This window comes from Salmo salar, chromosome 01, assembly GCF_965601325.2.
Source record: "Salmo salar chromosome 01, fSalSal1, whole genome shotgun sequence".
NCBI classification, from domain to species: domain Eukaryota; kingdom Metazoa; phylum Chordata; class Actinopteri; order Salmoniformes; family Salmonidae; genus Salmo; species Salmo salar.
The window spans coordinates 166,207,045-166,224,339 of NC_138291.1; the positions used below are offsets into that span (position 1 = coordinate 166,207,045).

General features: G+C 39.9%; 2 protein-coding genes across 4 annotated transcripts in view; both read left to right on the forward strand.

Annotated features, from left to right (window-relative positions):
• dck (deoxycytidine kinase) overlaps positions 1–9,184 on the forward strand; it is a 32,393-nt gene extending 23,209 nt beyond the window's left edge. Inside the window, exon 7 of the mRNA XM_082974955.1 lies at positions 9,141–9,184. Within this exon, the coding sequence (XP_082831081.1) occupies positions 9,141–9,167 (27 nt within the window). The 3' untranslated portion in view covers positions 9,168–9,184. The remainder of the gene's footprint in view (positions 1–9,140) is intronic.
• A 1,592-nt stretch (positions 9,185–10,776) lies between these two features.
• The window catches only part of LOC106569503 (electrogenic sodium bicarbonate cotransporter 1), a 110,271-nt gene continuing 103,752 nt past the window's right edge, over positions 10,777–17,295 (forward strand). The window contains exon 1 of one of the 3 annotated variants that reach the window (XM_082955932.1): positions 10,777–11,239. In XM_082955932.1, the coding sequence (XP_082812058.1) occupies positions 11,220–11,239 (20 nt within the window). In that variant the 5' untranslated portion in view covers positions 10,777–11,219. Of the gene's footprint in view, positions 11,240–15,021; positions 15,309–17,295 lie in introns of those variants that run through there. The other 2 variants (XM_082955930.1, XM_014140945.3) reach the window with 2 other exon arrangements.

Here is a 17,295-nt window from a genome sequence, read left to right on the forward strand (position 1 = left end):
GAGAGAAGTGGCTTCTTTGCTGCCCTTCTTGACACCAGGCCATCCTCCAAAAGTCTTCACCTCACTGTGCGTGCAGATGCACTCACACCTGCCTGCTGCCATTCCTGAGCAAGCTCTGTACTGGGGGTGCCCCGATCCCGCAGCTGAATCAACTTTAGGAGACGGTTCTGGCACTTGCTGGACTTTCTTGGGCGCCCTGAAGCCTTCTTCACAACAATTGAACCGCTCTTCTTGAAGTTCTTGATGATCCGATAAATGGTTGATTTAGGTGCAATCTTACTGGCAGCAATAATCTTGCTTGTGAAGCCCTTTTTGTGCAAAGCAATGATGACGGCATGTGTTTCCTTGCACGTAACCATGGTTGACAGAGGAAAAACAATGATTCCAAGCACCACCCTCCTTTTGAAGCTTCCAGTCTGTTATTCGAACTCAATCAGCATGACAGTGTGATCGCCAGCCTTGTCCTCGTCAACGCTCACACCTGTGTTAATGAGAGAATCACTGACATGTTGTCAGCTGGTCCTTTTGTGGCAGGGCTGAAATGCAGTGGAAATATTTTTGGGGGATTCAGTTCATTTGCATGGCAAATAGGGACTTTGCAATTAATAGCAATTAATCTGATCACTCTTCATAACATTCTGGATACAAACTGAGGCAGCAGACTTTGTGAAAATTAATTTTTGTGTCATTCACAAAACTTTTGGCCACGACTGTACAGGTAACTGCCAAAATTAAGGAAACACCAACATATAGTGTCTTAATAGGGTGTTGGGCCATCACAATCCGTCTTCGCATAGATTCTACAAGTGTGTGGAACTGTATTGGACGGATGCAACACCATTCTGCCACAATAAATTCTTTAATTTGGTGTTTTGTTGATGGTGGTGGAAAACACTGTCTCAGGTGCTGCTCCAGAATCTCCCATAAGTGTTCAATTGGGTTGAGATCTGGTGACTGAGACTCAACCCTTTAAACCCCCTATGCTCCTTTGAGACCCCTCTTTGAAAGACACTGAGATCTCTTTTTCTAGCCATGGTAGCCAAAATAATGGTCAACTGGGCATGTGTTTACATGACCCTAAGCATGTTGGGATGTATTAATTGCTTAATTAACTCAGGAACCACACCTGCGTGGAAGCCCTGCTTTCAATATACTTTGTATCCCTCATTTACTCAAGTATTTCCTTTATTTTGTCTGTTACCTGTAGATGAGCTTTGAGTGCAGTTTAGTGCAGTTACATTTGGTGGAGTTCTTGGTTTGCCAAAAGTGTGTGGCCGCTCCAGCCCTTTATAAGGTGCTGCATAGCAAAGTTATGTTTCTAACTTAAAGTAGTGGATTACATATTTTATTAATCACATTTGTCAGTCATTCTTTATCTAAAAAATACAATAATTGTGTGGTAGGGCCTATTTATTGGACATTTATTAAATATTTTATAATAAGTTATTATAGGCCTTGGAATGTTGACCTACAATTAATTTGTTTAGAAAGTAATCAGATAGGCCTACACATCAGTTTCACCATGAGTTTTTGTGTGTTTTTTACACCGTGCTGTTGACAAATGAACTATTGGTAGGATGTGTAGTAACTACATATCCTGTGGAGCCCGCATCTCTAAGTAAATAGATGTGACTATATTTAGCTGGTATTTTTGTTAAGAAAGCTGTTTGGAGGGTAGTAGTGAAAAACATCCTGTTATCACTGACTACAGTCAAGTTATTGGTAGAGGGATGAGAAGGGTTTTCCAAGAAAAACAATGAATCTATGGCAGCACCCAAGGGGATTGAATGTTTTTAGCTCTACCCATAGATTTTGCACTCACATAGTGTCCCCATGAGTGACAGAACACTGAGCAAGGCTGAAACACCTGCATTTTAGAACTGCAAAAACTCAAGAAAGCAAAAAAACAAAAAAAAACATGTTTGTATGCGGCTTTATTAACTCAATGATTGTTTTTACATTGTATGCAAACTGATATGTGACACGTATTAATGCAAAAATAACATGCAAAACAGGTGGGGCTCAAAACAGGTGGGGCTCAAAACAGGTTGGGCTCTGCCCTGAATGACGGGTTGCCACTGAACAGGTGACACGTTTCAACGTAAGTCTTCCTTATTAGTACAGGGATGTTGATAAATGCCGCGTTCATGTGCTAGTCGGTACTAGGAAACTGAAATTTCCAACTTGCTAACTGGTTGAATGTGGCACATTTATAACTACAACCAGTTAGCAAGTCGTACATTTCTGAATTTCCTAGTACCGACTAGTACGTGAACACAGCAAAAGACGGCTACATACATATGTTTCACTTATGGAAATTAGTCCCGAAGATCTGCTAATGTTACTGTTTCATGTTGAGAGTAAACACCAATGCTATGGCTGATATCACAAAAAGCCATTAGTTAGACACACACACACACACACTAACTGGGTTTCCATTCAATTGGAGACAGATTTTCATGCAAATATTCTAGAATCCGCATAACGAAAATATGTGAATTCTTCAACTAGTGTTTTTTTTCCCTCAAAGTGGACTTGGTTTTTTTGTATTCTTTTTTTATACAAATTACCAGCAATCAACAATTTACATCACTACATCAAACATGTCTAACGCAAAACAAACCACACAGGTAAAAACAAGAAGAGGCTTTAAATACATACGTACTAAAACCACACAGGTAAAAACAAGAAGAGGCTTTAAATACATACGTACTAAAACCACACAGGTAAAAACAAGAAGAGGCTTTAAATACATACGTACTAAAACCACACAGGTAAAAACAAGAAGAGGCTTTAAATACATACGTACTAAAACCACACAGGTAAAAACAAGAAGAGGCTTTAAATACATACGTACTAAAACCACACAGGTAAAAACAAGAAGAGGCTTTAAATACATACGTACTAAAACCACACAGGTAAAAACAAGAAGAGGCTTTAAATACATACGTACTAAAACCACACAGGTAAAAACAAGAAGAGGCTTTAAATACATACGTACTAAAACCACACAGGTAAAAACAAGAAGGAGGCTTTAAATACATACGTACTAAAACCACACAGGTAAAAACAAGAAGAGGCTTTAAATACATACGTACTAAAACCACACAGGTAAAAACAAGAAGAGGCTTTAAATACATACGTACTAAAACCACACAGGTAAAAACAAGAAGAGGCTTTAAATACATACGTACTAAAACCACACAGGTAAAAACAAGAAGAGGCTTTAAATACATACGTACTAAAACCACACAGGTAAAAACAAGAAGAGGCTTTAAATACATACGTACTAAAACCACACAGGTAAAAACAAGAAGAGGCTTTAAATACATACGTACTAAAACCACACAGGTAAAAACAAGAAGAGGCTTTAAATACATACGTACTAAAACCACACAGGTAAAAACAAGAAGAGGCTTTAAATACATACGTACTAAAACCACACAGGTAAAAACAAGAAGAGGCTTTAAATACATACGTACTAAAACCACACAGGTAAAAACAAGAAGAGGCTTTAAATACATACGTACTAAAACCACACAGGTAAAAACAAGAAGAGGCTTTAAATACATACGTACTAAAACCACACAGGTAAAAACAAGAAGAGGCTTTAAATACATACGTACTAAAACCACACAGGTAAAAACAAGAAGAGGCTTTAAATACATACGTACTAAAACCACACAGGTAAAAACAAGAAGAGGCTTTAAATACATACGTACTAAAACCACACAGGTAAAAACAAGAAGAGGCTTTAAATACATACGTACTAAAACCACACAGGTAAAAACAAGAAGAGGCTTTAAATACATACGTACTAAAACCACACAGGTAAAAACAAGAAGAGGCTTTAAATACATACGTACTAAAACCACACAGGTAAAAACAAGAAGAGGCTTTAAATACATACGTACTAAAACCACACAGGTAAAAACAAGAAGAGGCTTTAAATACATACGTACTAAAACCACACAGGTAAAAACAAGAAGGAGGCTTTAAATACATACGTACTAAAACCACACAGGTAAAAACAAGAAGGAGGCTTTAAATACATACGTACTAAAACCACACAGGTAAAAACAAGAAGAGGCTTTAAATACATACGTACTAAAACCACACAGGTAAAAACAAGAAGAGGCTTTAAATACATACGTACTAAAACCACACAGGTAAAAACAAGAAGAGGCTTTAAATACATACGTACTAAAACCACACAGGTAAAAACAAGAAGAGGCTTTAAATACATACGTACTAAAACCACACAGGTAAAAACAAGAAGAGGCTTTAAATACATACGTACTAAAACCACACAGGTAAAAACAAGAAGAGGCTTTAAATACATACGTACTAAAACCACACAGGTAAAAACAAGAAGAGGCTTTAAATACATACGTACTAAAACCACACAGGTAAAAACAAGAAGAGGCTTTAAATACATACGTACTAAAACCACACAGGTAAAAACAAGAAGAGGCTTTAAATACATACGTACTAAAACCACACAGGTAAAAACAAGAAGAGGCTTTAAATACATACGTACTAAAACCACACAGGTAAAAACAAGAAGAGGCTTTAAATACATACGTACTAAAACCACACAGGTAAAAACAAGAAGAGGCTTTAAATACATACGTACTAAAACCACACAGGTAAAAACAAGAAGAGGCTTTAAATACATACGTACTAAAACCACACAGGTAAAAACAAGAAGAGGCTTTAAATACATACGTACTAAAACCACACAGGTAAAAACAAGAAGAGGCTTTAAATACATACGTACTAAAACCACACAGGTAAAAACAAGAAGGAGGCTTTAAATACATACGTACTAAAACCACACAGGTAAAAACAAGAAGAGGCTTTAAATACATACGTACTAAAACCACACAGGTAAAAACAAGAGAGAGGCTTTAAATACATACGTACTAAAACCACACAGGTAAAAACAAGAAGAGGCTTTAAATACATACGTACTAAAACCACACAGGTAAAAACAAGAAGAGGCTTTAAATACATACGTACTAAAACCACACAGGTAAAAACAAGAAGAGGCTTTAAATACATACGTACTAAAACCACACAGGTAAAAACAAGAAGAGGCTTTAAATACATACGTACTAAAACCACACAGGTAAAAAGAAGAGGAGGCTTTAAATACATACGTACTAAAACCACACAGGTAAAAACAAGAGGAGGCTTTAAATACATACGTACTAAAACCACACAGGTAAAAACAAGAAGAGGCTTTAAATACATACGTACTAAAACCACACAGGTAAAAACAAGAAGAGGCTTTAAATACATACGTACTAAAACCACACAGGTAAAAACAAGAAGAGGCTTTAAATACATACGTACTAAAACCACACAGGTAAAAACAAGAAGAGGCTTTAAATACATACGTACTAAAACCACACAGGTAAAAACAAGAAGAGGCTTTAAATACATACGTACTAAAACCACACAGGTAAAAACAAGAAGAGGCTTTAAATACATACGTACTAAAACCACACAGGTAAAAACAAGAAGAGGCTTTAAATACATACGTACTAAAAAGAAAGAAAAAAGGGCAATTGTATTCACTCAGAAAAAAATCACATTATAATGACTGAAGAACATGTCATTCTTTTTGTTATTAACTACGGATGTCTTAACTAGATTATTACATTCAATCAGAAATATTTTAAATATTGTAGAATTATACCAAATTTTATTTGATTTATTTAACCTTTATTTAACCAGTAAAAGCCCATTGAGACCAAGAGTATTTTTCTAGGGAGAGCTGGCCAAGAAGGCAGCAACAATCAATACATTACAGAACTAAAACATACAACAATACAATTCAACATGATCCAGCCTAAAATAAGCATTTACACTCCTGTTGCCTTTTTGGGCCCCCTTTGTATGACCTTCTGCCTGGCCCTGGACCCAGCTACCTGCCTCCTCCTGTGGTCCTTTACCAATAAACACCTGCTGCGCCCTGCGCTTGAAACCAGCTCTCAGTCTCCCATCAAAATGTAAATTCATTCAGAGGCTATCTAGATGAAGCATGGATTGTAGACTATTCCATGCCTCTGGTGCACAAGATGAGAAGGCAGTCTTGCCTAATAGTGTAAATGTCCTGGGGACTTTAAGTAGCAACCACCTAGCAAACCGGGTATGGTAACTGCTGGTGGTGAAGGAGACCAGACTACAGAGGGAGTTTACCCAAAAGGGCTTTGTAGATGAACACATACAAATGTGCCTTTATGCGCATATAAAGTGAGGTCCAACCAAACATTTGGTACAAGGTGCAATGGTGGGTGAGTGACTTGGCATTTGTAATAAAGCGCAAGGATGCATGATTAACAGAGTCCAATCTCCGTAAGACAGAGGAGGCTACATGCATATACAACAAGTCACCATAATCAATTACAGCTCGAAAAGTGGCCTGAACAAGCTTCTTTCTTGCCATAAGCGGGAAGCAAGCCTTATAACGAAAATAAAACCCAATTTCAATTTAAGCTTCCTCACAAGATTATCAATATGAACTTTAAAGGACAACTTGTCATCCAACCGTATACCTAGGTATTTGTAGGATGACACTTTTTCAATGGATAAGTCACCAGATGTGAAAATGCTAACCTTCTCTGGCTGAGTGCGAGCTCTGGTAAAGGTCATACATTTTTTGTACATTCAAGACCAGTTGTAGACAGTAAAGGAAGACCAGTTGTAGACAGTAAAGGAAGACCAGTTGTAGACAGTAAAGGAAGACCAGTTGTAGACAGTAAAGGAAGGCCTGCAGTGACTGAAAATGAGTCTGGAGCTCTTCAACAGCCTGAACCTGTAACGCCTGCTTCCAACTCACACTCTCAAACTGTACTTTAGCCTATCGGATTTCCTGTAATCACCTATTGCCTGATCTCCTGGACCACGTTACTAGCCTTTTCCCTGCCTGTAGTGTTGCCTTTTTGGGCACCCTGTGTATGACCTTCTGCCTGCCCCTGGACCCAGCTACCTGCCTCCTCCTGTGTATGACCTTCTGCCTGCCCCTGGACCCAGCTACCTGCCTCCTCCTGTGTATGACCTTCTGCCTGCCCCTGGACCCAGCTACCTGCCTCCTCCTGTGTATGACCTTCTGCCTGCCCCTGGACCCAGCTACCTGCCTCCTCCTGTGGTCCTTTACAAATAAACACCTGCAGCACCCTGCACTTGAAACCAGCTCTCTGTCTCCCCTCGTGTTCATTACAGAACCAGAGAAGGGGCACATTCATATATGACTGTATCATCTGCATATAGATGCAACTTTGCTGGTTGCATCTCATTTCCCAAATCATTAATACAAATTGAAAACAATACAGGAGCTAAAATGGAACCCTGGGGCACACCTCTATTAATCTCAAGAAAGCTAGACTTGTGATTGTCAGCATATACACATTGTGTTCTGTCAGAAAGATTGTTCCTAAACCAATTTAGTGCCCCTTTACTGAGACCAATGTTACTGAGTCTAGCTAGCAACAACTCATGGTCAACTGAATCAAATGCCTTTGATAAATCAACAAACAGAGCAGCACAATGCTGCTTTTTATGAAGTGCATTTATGATGTCATTTGCCACTGCTATAGCTGCAGTTGTGGTGCTGTGTCCCAATCTAAAGCCAGACTGAACTCCGCTCAGTATGTTCTTTTCAATTAAGAAGTTGTTTAACTGAGTTCACTAGGGATTCATAGACTTTGGCCAGGATAGGGAGTTTAGAGATAGGACGATAGTTATTAGCATCTCAGGGATCTCCACCCTTTAGCAGTGGGAGGACATTTCCAAATGCTGGGTATGGAATTGGTCAAGAGACTCAAGTTGAAAATGTGAGCCACAGGTTCAGTAATAATACCAGCTGTTATCTTTAAGAGGTAGGGATCCAGGTTGTCTGGACCTGCAGACTTTTTAGTGTGTATTGCCTTTAGTGCTTTATAGACCTCAGCATAAGAAACAGTCTCAAAGTTAAAATGGTTCACATGAGGGCCTATATCTTAGTTTACTGTAACATAGCTTACATTAGAGGCCTGGGACCCACCATTATCAAACATTGAGCCACAATACCAGCTATATCCCCACAAAATCAGCTATATCCTTCACTTCATTAGAATCCGTCATTAAATGGTCAGGAAGGTCAGAGGATACATTAGAGCCTGCCACTGATTTGATTATCTTCCAGAACTTGGTAGGGTTGCTTAGGTTCTCTGTGACTGCATTTAATAGTAATCTGATTTGGATTTCCTGGTCAATCCTGTACGTTTGTTTCTTTGCGCTCTGAAGGAGGCCCAGTCAACAGGAGCATTTGTATGTCTAGTTTGAGCCCAAGAGAAAAATGGACTTGCTGCAGATAAAAATGGGTAAGTGATGACATAGTGCACACAAAATGTAATTTTTTGCTTAAGCTTTCATGTATCGAATAAAAATCTAAAGTTCAATTCAACGGATAGTTTTGTCACAAAACCTGCTGCGTTAAATAGCAAATGTGCCTATTCTGGTTTTGGCACGTGTGCTCTAGCCAACAGCTCGCAGGTACAGTGCAGGTAGGCTGTGCTGGTACAGTAGGCTAGTCTACATGATTAGATTATTATGGATAAAGGGTGAGAATATTTGTATTTGTCAAAAGGCAGTCAAGCATCGATCATCATGTCACCAGAATAAGACCCTAGATACTTATTGTAAAGCACCACCCTGTAAAGTTCATCATAATTGAATCTGTATCCTAATAAACTGCATGGTTTCTGGAGTCGTAGTAGGAGGACCGCACACCATATCATCACGTGACGCTAAGTTTACTTCCATATGATGGTTATTATATCAATATCTGCGTGTTCACCGCCATTTCGCACATAATTAATTTTACAGACACAAAAAGACTCCACCATGGAAAACATTTTTTTTAATAAGGTATGACTTTACTCAAATAAAAACTGGATGGAAATGTGGTTATTGATGTGAATTATTCTTGCACTTCCTGTCCAGTTGCAGTACTGTCATCCTTTCGCACATTCAAGCATTGTTCCACATTGTATCCACATCAAACACTTGCACTGACCTGAAGCACTAATTACACTCACATTAATATCATTATTCATGATGTGCTAACAGCTTGTTGTGTGCTTTTTATCAAGGTCAAAGAGTTTCTCAGTACCTTGTAAACATTAGCAGATCACCATCACAGTTTGCCCTGGAGGGGAGCCAGTGAGGAGATGTGGAACCTGTCAAACAAAGTGACACTGTATTTGATGCTGTTTTGTAATTAATGATGTCAATGATTTTCAGGGGCGCAATTTCACTGTGGACGGGGGAATGTCTCCCCCACATTCTGAAATTGCATTTTTGTCCCCCCCAGTCTTATTATTGGAATGTGATACAAAACGAGGCAGGGGTGTGCTTTAGGACCATGCGGATGCCTCCGAGCGGTCCGGTAGGCTGTTGGAAGTGTTTATCTGACTGGATAAAAAATATATCATAATAATTATGTCCCCCCAACTTCTAAAACCAAAGTTGCGCCCCTGATAATTTGTATATATTATTTTTTAAAGCCTTTTAAATGTATTGACCTGCATGGGTACTATAATGAGTATGTATAGCTTGGTTTCACTTTCATGCCTTGTGTTTTTCAATATGAATGAGAAAGGGGGGAAAAACATGTATTTCTTCATTGGTAGTCATTTGGGATGTTTTTTGAACAGCAAAAAAAAATAGGCTACCATTATGGGAAGGACCATAGGGATGTTTTGTGTGATCCTTGAGGAAACATTCCCAGTTGGTCACTGCAAAGCCTACCTGAAGGGCATAGCATATGCCCAGAAGATGGAGCTATACTAAACTACCTGGTCTGGAGGGTCTTTGAGCTTTATAGGCTGAGCAAGGCAGTGTTAAATTGCAAACCAATCTGTTATTACCAATTTACTTAGAAATTAGTTGATAATCAGACAGGCGGTGAATTTACACAATAAAAGAGGCTGTCAGGTGTAAATGTGTACCTGTATGATAGACCTATCATGGCCATGAAATATAGATGAGCTTTTAGTGTAGGTAGTTTAGTGCAGTTAGTTTTTTTGTTCGCGTACACAGATTTGCAGATGTCATCGCAGGTCCCGCGAAATGCTTATGTTTCTAGCTCCAACAGTGTAGTAAAATGGGGCGGCAGGTAGCCTAGTGGTTATTATGGACTAGTAACCGAAAGGTTGCAAAATATAATCCCCGATCTGACAAGGTAAAAATACATCTGTCGTTCTGCCCCTGAACAAGGCACTTAACTCACTGTTCCTAGGCCGTCATTGAAAATGACTTGCCTAGTTAAACAAAGGTTAAAATAAAATCTAGCAGTGGAGCTATAGGAAGGAGGAAAGTCTCATTGTAATGGCTGGAACGGCATCACACATATGGAAACCAGCTCCTTCCACCAGCCTCCACTGATACAATACACACATAATCCAAAAAGTAAAAAAAAAAAGAAATAGCAATTTCTAATTCATAGTAGTGGATAAATGTATTAATCACATATTAATCATTAGCCTATATTTATCAACAACAAAATGAGTAAGAAAATAGTAATTTGGTGATTTCACATGTTATAATTATCCCTTATTAGGCTATCAATAGGCCTTGGAATGTTGACCTATAATTCATTCATAGGCCTACACACCGTGCCGCTGAGAAATTCATTATTGGAAAGATGTGTGATAACTGGAAATCCAGCAGAGCCCGTATCTCTAACTTTTTGACCTCTACCTCCCACTTGTGGCGTGACGTTGAAAGAGGGATGGAACTTTAAAAAATGGAAAAAGACACGCCGCACTCAGAGCTTCTTCAGACACGCGCAGAGAAATACGAAAACGATCGCGAAACTTCGAAGATTTACTTAGAATGGTGTGATAAAAGCTATCGCGGTACACATAATCTAAAAGTCCGTTTCTATATGTGTTGTCGAACCGATTAAATATCATTGACTCCTGCCAGATAGTTGTATACGCATTTTAATAACTTTTCTTTAAGAGATTATTCTTTTTTCTCAAAGGCAGGAGAGAGTTGCTTAATGGAGTGAGACCAACGTTGCTAAATTGTTTCGTGTAAAACAGTTTGTACGCATTGTTTTGAAACAAATCTCAACTTTCTTGCTTTCATTGAGCAAGGCGATTGGGACATCGGCTTCAGTCTTCTGGAGTCATCCCCGAGGAAAAGCTGGACAAAACTCCGGCAGAATGAGCACCGACAAAAACAAGTGAGTATGAACCAGTTTTTTTGTGTCTATTTCCTAAAGTTAATCTTTATTTTCCACTAGCCTATGTAGTGGTTTTGGTGGTGTCTGTTGGACTGGGCATGTTGCGCTTCAAATATTGTCCCGGTCAGAAGTGAGGTAATTTAATAGCCTATCACGTTACTGCTGAGTAACGTTAGCAGATGTTCCTAATACTAGCCACTTGGATAGAGTTCATATTTCAACACACGCTAACCACTGCCATTATACTGGAATCTACGCGTAATTACGCAAAGCCATTTTGTCGCCAAAAGTGTTCCATCATGGAAAATCTTTATGGCATTGCATTGAATCTGGCATGGCATTGTTTACCTTTTGAGAAACCTTAAAAGCAGGGGGAAACTATGAAATAATCAATTACAACCTTTCAAGGAAGGTGCTTTGTGGTAAAGCGAATTAGCCATGTTAACTATTTAGCACCCTACATTGCTTAATTCTCAGTAGCTAACAGATCGTATACACAAATGAGGTCTGGATAAGCTGTCTGTTACCGCAGCTTCTCCAAGGCTGAGGCATGAGAGTGCACGATAATCTTCTTTTCCGAGAGCCTGTCACAATCAATTAGATTGTACGTGTCTAAATAAGACACTAGAGCCAAGTGTTATCGCTCGTCAGGGTGAAGTAATTTATGAATACATACATGTCTGAATAGTGACAACACCACAAAACGTGGTAACTCAACTAGAGCATATTTGTAACTCTCCTGCGGTCTGTGTGGCCTCTCTTGAAAGTATAGCCAGAGAGGAAGAGGCAAAGCGAGAGCGTTTACTCCGCCCTAGCCTCTGCTGAGTCCCCAACAACCGGATGTTCCGGTTTTCAGGGGAAATAGAAAGAGCCATGTGACACGACTTCCGCTCTATCTTAACTCCTCCTCCACATTTACTGGATTGGTTGAACAGTACAAAAGAGAACCTTTCACCAAATTTTTTTTTTCTTCTTGTCCTTAAGATCTGTGTCTTGGATCTAGTTTCAGGCATTTCTTTTACTTCTGCTACGTTAGGTTAACAACATCTGTCCACGAAAATAAGACCACAAAGTGAGAATTTATTTATGGAGGTCAATGAGTGAATTTGTAAAACAAAAAATGTAATTGCTAATTTGCTACGTGAGGCTTATTTGATCGAATAGAAGTGTTGTAATGTTTATGTTGTTATGAATGCACTGATATGTGGAAGAACGTGGCATTTTGGCAACTTTGGAAAAAAATGACTTTATATGGACATTATCCGTTGTTCACACGAATATCTGCCCTCTCATTGGCTTGAATGGGCCCACTTGATTTCGCCTTCTTCCTGCCCTACTTCCATCTTTAAGGACATGTCTTTCCGTTGTTAGAGCAGACACTCAACTATCTTGTTAATATAATAGATGATCTATGGTATAGCCAACCAACATCGCTTGCCTCTCAGGAACATGCGCCCTGGTGGAAAGTTTTTGTGTGGGTTGTATAGGTTTCTAAACTACATGTTCTTTCTCCTTAGATCTAAACCTCCAGATGACATTATACTCTTTGTTTTTTTGTACATTATATGTCATCTATTCATGCTGTAGATTTATTCTGGTAAATATGTATGAAGCAGAAACTGGGTGGTAGAAAAGAGATCATCTGGTCACATGCAATGAAAAATAGAGCAAAGAGAATCTTTGCGATATATTGCCATTTGTGATCTCCTTGTGAATCATTTCCATACTCATTCAATGTACATTTATTGCTTCATAGTTTGACAAGGAACCACATTGTAAAATACTTTTGGCACAACCTTTACTAAAAAATATGATTCCTCATTATTTATACACTGCTCAAAAAAATAAAGGGAACACTTAAACAACACAATGTAACTCCAAGTCAATCACACTTCTGTGAAATTAAACTGTCCACTTAGGAAGCAACACTGATTGACAATAAATTTCACATGCTGTTGTGCAAATGGAATAGACAACAGGTGGAAATTATAGGCAATTAGCAATAAAGGAGTGGTTCTGCAGGTGGAGACCACAGACCACTTCTCAGTTCCTATGCTTCCTGGCTGATGTTTTGGTCACTTTTGAATGCTGGCGGTGCTTTCACTCTAGTGGTAGCATGAGACGGAGTCTACAACCCACACAAGTGGCTCAGGTAGTGCAGCTCGTCCAGGATGGCACATCAATGCGAGCTGTGGCAAGAAGGTTTGCTGTGTCTGTCAGCGTAGTGTCCAGAGCATGGAGGCGCTACCAGGAGACAAGCCAGTACATCAGGAGACGTGGAGGAGGCCGGATGAGGGCAACAACCCAGCAGCAGGACCGCTACCTCCGCCTTTGTGCAAGGAGGAGCAGGAGGAGCACTGCCAGAGCCCTGCAAAATGACCTCCAGCAGGCCAAAAATGTGCATGTGTCTGCTCAAACGGTCAGAAACAGACTCCATGAGGGTGGTATGAGGGCCTGACGTCCACAGGTGGGGGTTGTGCTTACAGCCCAACACCGTGCAGGACGTTTGGCATTTGCCAGAGAACACCAAGATTGGCAAATTCGCCACTGCCGCCCTGTGCTCTTCACAGATGAAAGCAGGTTCACACTGAGCACGTGACAGACGTGACAGAGTCTGGAGACGCCGTGGAGAACGTTCTGCTGCCTGCAACATCCTCCAGCATGACCGGTTTGGCGGTGGGTCAGTCATGGTGTGGGGTGGCATTTCTTTGGGGGGCCGCACAGCCCTCCATGTGCTCGCCAGAGGTAGCCTGACTGCCATTAGGTACCGAGATGAGATCCTCAGACCCCTTGTGACACCATATGCTGGTGCGGTTGGCCCTGGGTTCCTCCTAATGCAAGACAATGCTAGACCTCATGTGGCTGGAGTGTGTCAGCAGTTCCTGCAAGAGGAAGGCATTGATGCTATGGACTGGCCCGCCCGTTCCCCAGACCTGAATCCAATTGAGCACATCTGGGACATCATGTCTCGCTCCATCCACCAACGCCACGTTGCACCACAGACTGTCCAGGAGTTGGCGGATGCTTTAGTCCAGGTCTGGGAGGAGATCCCTCAGGAGACCATCCGCCACCTCATCAGGAGCATGCCCAGGCATTGTAGGGAGGTTATACAGGCACGTGGAGGCCACACACACTACTGAGCCTCATTTTGACTTGTTTTAAGGACATTACATCAAAGTTGGATCAGCCTGTAGTGTGGTTTTCCACTTTAATTTTGAGTGTGACTCCAAATCCAGACCTCCATGGGTTGATAAATTGGATTTCCATTGATTATTTTTGCGTTATTTTGTTGTCAGCACATTCAACTATGTAAAGAAAAAAGTATTTAATAAGATTATTTCTTTCATTCAGATCTAGGATGTGTTGTTTAAGTGTTCCCTTTATTTTTTTGAGCAGTATATTTTGTTTTCTCAGTGACTAACCCACTAATCGGATTACATTTGACAGGGAAATCATTATTTTCTCTCATGATGTCATCTTTATTTTTTAAATTTAACCTTTTATTTAACTAGGTAAGTCAGTTAAGAACAACAAATTCTTATTTACAATGACGGCCTACCCCAGCCAAACCCGGACGACGCTGGGCCAATTGTGCACCGCCCTATGGGACTCCCAATCACGGCCGGTTGTGATACAGCCTAGAATCGAACCAAGGCCTGTAGTGACGCCTCTAGCACTGAGATGCAGTGCCTTAGACCGCTGCGCCACTTGGGAGCCCTCATCTACTTACTGTCTGGATTTATCAGTGCGTTGTTTCCTGTTGTCTTTACTTTAGAGAGCGGATACAGGAAACCAGTGACAGACGCTTCAGACTGATTAGGTGCTATGCGGGTTAGATTTTGTAACCTAAATCAAATTTTATTTGTCACATGCTTCATAAACAACAGATGTAGACTAACAGTGAAATGCATACTTGCAGGTCGTTTTCAAACAATGCAGAGTTTAAAGATAAAAAAGAATGGAAATCCACACAAGGAATAAATCGACAGTGAATAACAATGACGAGTAAAAGAAAAACATGGCTATATAGAGGGAGTACCAGTACCGAGCCGATGTGCAGGGGAACCAGGTAATTGAGGAAGCTATGTACATGAACAGTGCATTCAGAAAGTATTCATACCCGTTAACTTATTCCACATTCTGTTGTGTTACAACCTGAATTCAAAATTGATTAGATATATTTTTTTCCCTCATCCATCTACACCCCATAATAACAAAGTGAAAACAATACATTTTTGCACATTTATTGAAAATCAAGTACAGAAATATCTCATTTACATAAGTATTCACACCCCTGAGTCAATACATGTGAGAATTACCTTTGACAGCGACTACAGCTGTGAGTCTTTCTGGGTTAGTCTCTAAGAGCTTTGCACACCTGGATTGTACAATATTTGTACATTATTATTATTATTATTATTATTATTATTATTTTAAAATTCTTCAAGCTCTGTCAAGTTGGTTGTTTATCATTGTTAGACAGCCATTTTCAAGTCTTGCCATAGATTTTCAAGCTGATTTAAGTCAAAACTGTAGCTAGGCCACTCTGTATCATTCAATGTCAGCTTGGTTAGCAACTCCAGTGTATATTTGGCCTTGTTTTAGGTTATTGTCCTGCTGAAAGGTGAATTTGTCTCCCAGTGACTATTTCAAAGCAGACAGAACCAAGTTTTTCTCTAGGATTTTGGCTGTGCTCAGCTCTAATCTGCTTGACTGGATGTATTGATAACTTCACCACGCTCAAGGGATATTCAGCATCTGCTTTTTTTTATTTTGACCCATTTACCAATAGATGCTTTTCTTTGCGAGGCATTTGGAAACCTCCCTGGTCTTTGTGGTTGAATCTGTGTTTGAAATTCATTGCTTGATTGAGGGACCTTACAATTATCGGTATGTGTGGGGTACAGCGATTAACATGATTTTTGAATAATTAACTAAACACTATTATTGCACACAGAATAAGTCCATGCAACTTATGTGTCTTGTTAAGCACATTTTTACGCCTAAACTTATTTAGGCTTGCTATAACAAAGGGGTTGAATGCTTATTGACTCAAACATTTCAGCTTTTCATTTATACATAAAAACAAAATAAAAAATCCACTTTGACATTATGGTATTGTGTGTAGGCCAGTGACAATCTCAATTTTAATTATTTTTAAATTCAGGCTGTAACACAACAATTTAAGGGGTGTGAGTACTTTCTGAAAGCACTGTAGGTAGGGATGACTAGGCAACAGGATAGATAAGACAGTAGCAGCAGTGTATGTGGTGAGAGTGAAAGTGTTTATGTGGCATCAGTGTGCATGTCTGCTTATGTTATGTGTGGGTGTGTGTGAGTGTTTGGGTAGAGTTCAGAGTGTGTGTGTGTGTGTGCATAGTTGCTGCGACAGAGTTAGTGCAAGAAAAGGTCAATGCAGGTAGTCCGGGTTTCCACTTGACTAGTTATTTAGCACTATTGTTTAGCAGTCTTATGTCTTCGGGGTAGAAGCTACACAGGGTCCTGTTAGTTCCAGACTTGGCGTTCCGGTATCGCTTGTCATGCGGTAGCAGAGAGAACAGTCTATGGCTTGGGTGGCTGGAGTCTTTGACAATGTTTTGGGCCTTCCTCTGACACCGCCTGGTATAGCGTACCTGGATGGCAGGAAGAGCTTGGCTCCAGTGATGTACTGGGCCGTACTCACTACCCCCTGTAGCTCCTTGCGGTCGGGTGCCTTGTAGTTGTCCTACAAAGTGGTGATGCAGCCAGTCAGGATGATTTCAATGGTGCAGCTGTATAACCTTTTTTTTTAGGATCTGTGGGAATTACAAAAGTGACTTAAAACTTAAACCTTTTGGACGACCCGACCAGATTCACATGGAAATGTGAGTTATAGATCTGCCATTCTCATTGAAAGCAAGTCTTAGAACTGATCTACTGCTTCAATGTGCACTATTTCTACGCTTCCCGTTCTTACATTTCGTTTTTGGTCTTCGGTTTCGTTTTTTTGGTGATGGAAAATATATATCATAGCGGTTTAGATGGCACAATGATTCTCTACAATATACTTCCTTGTT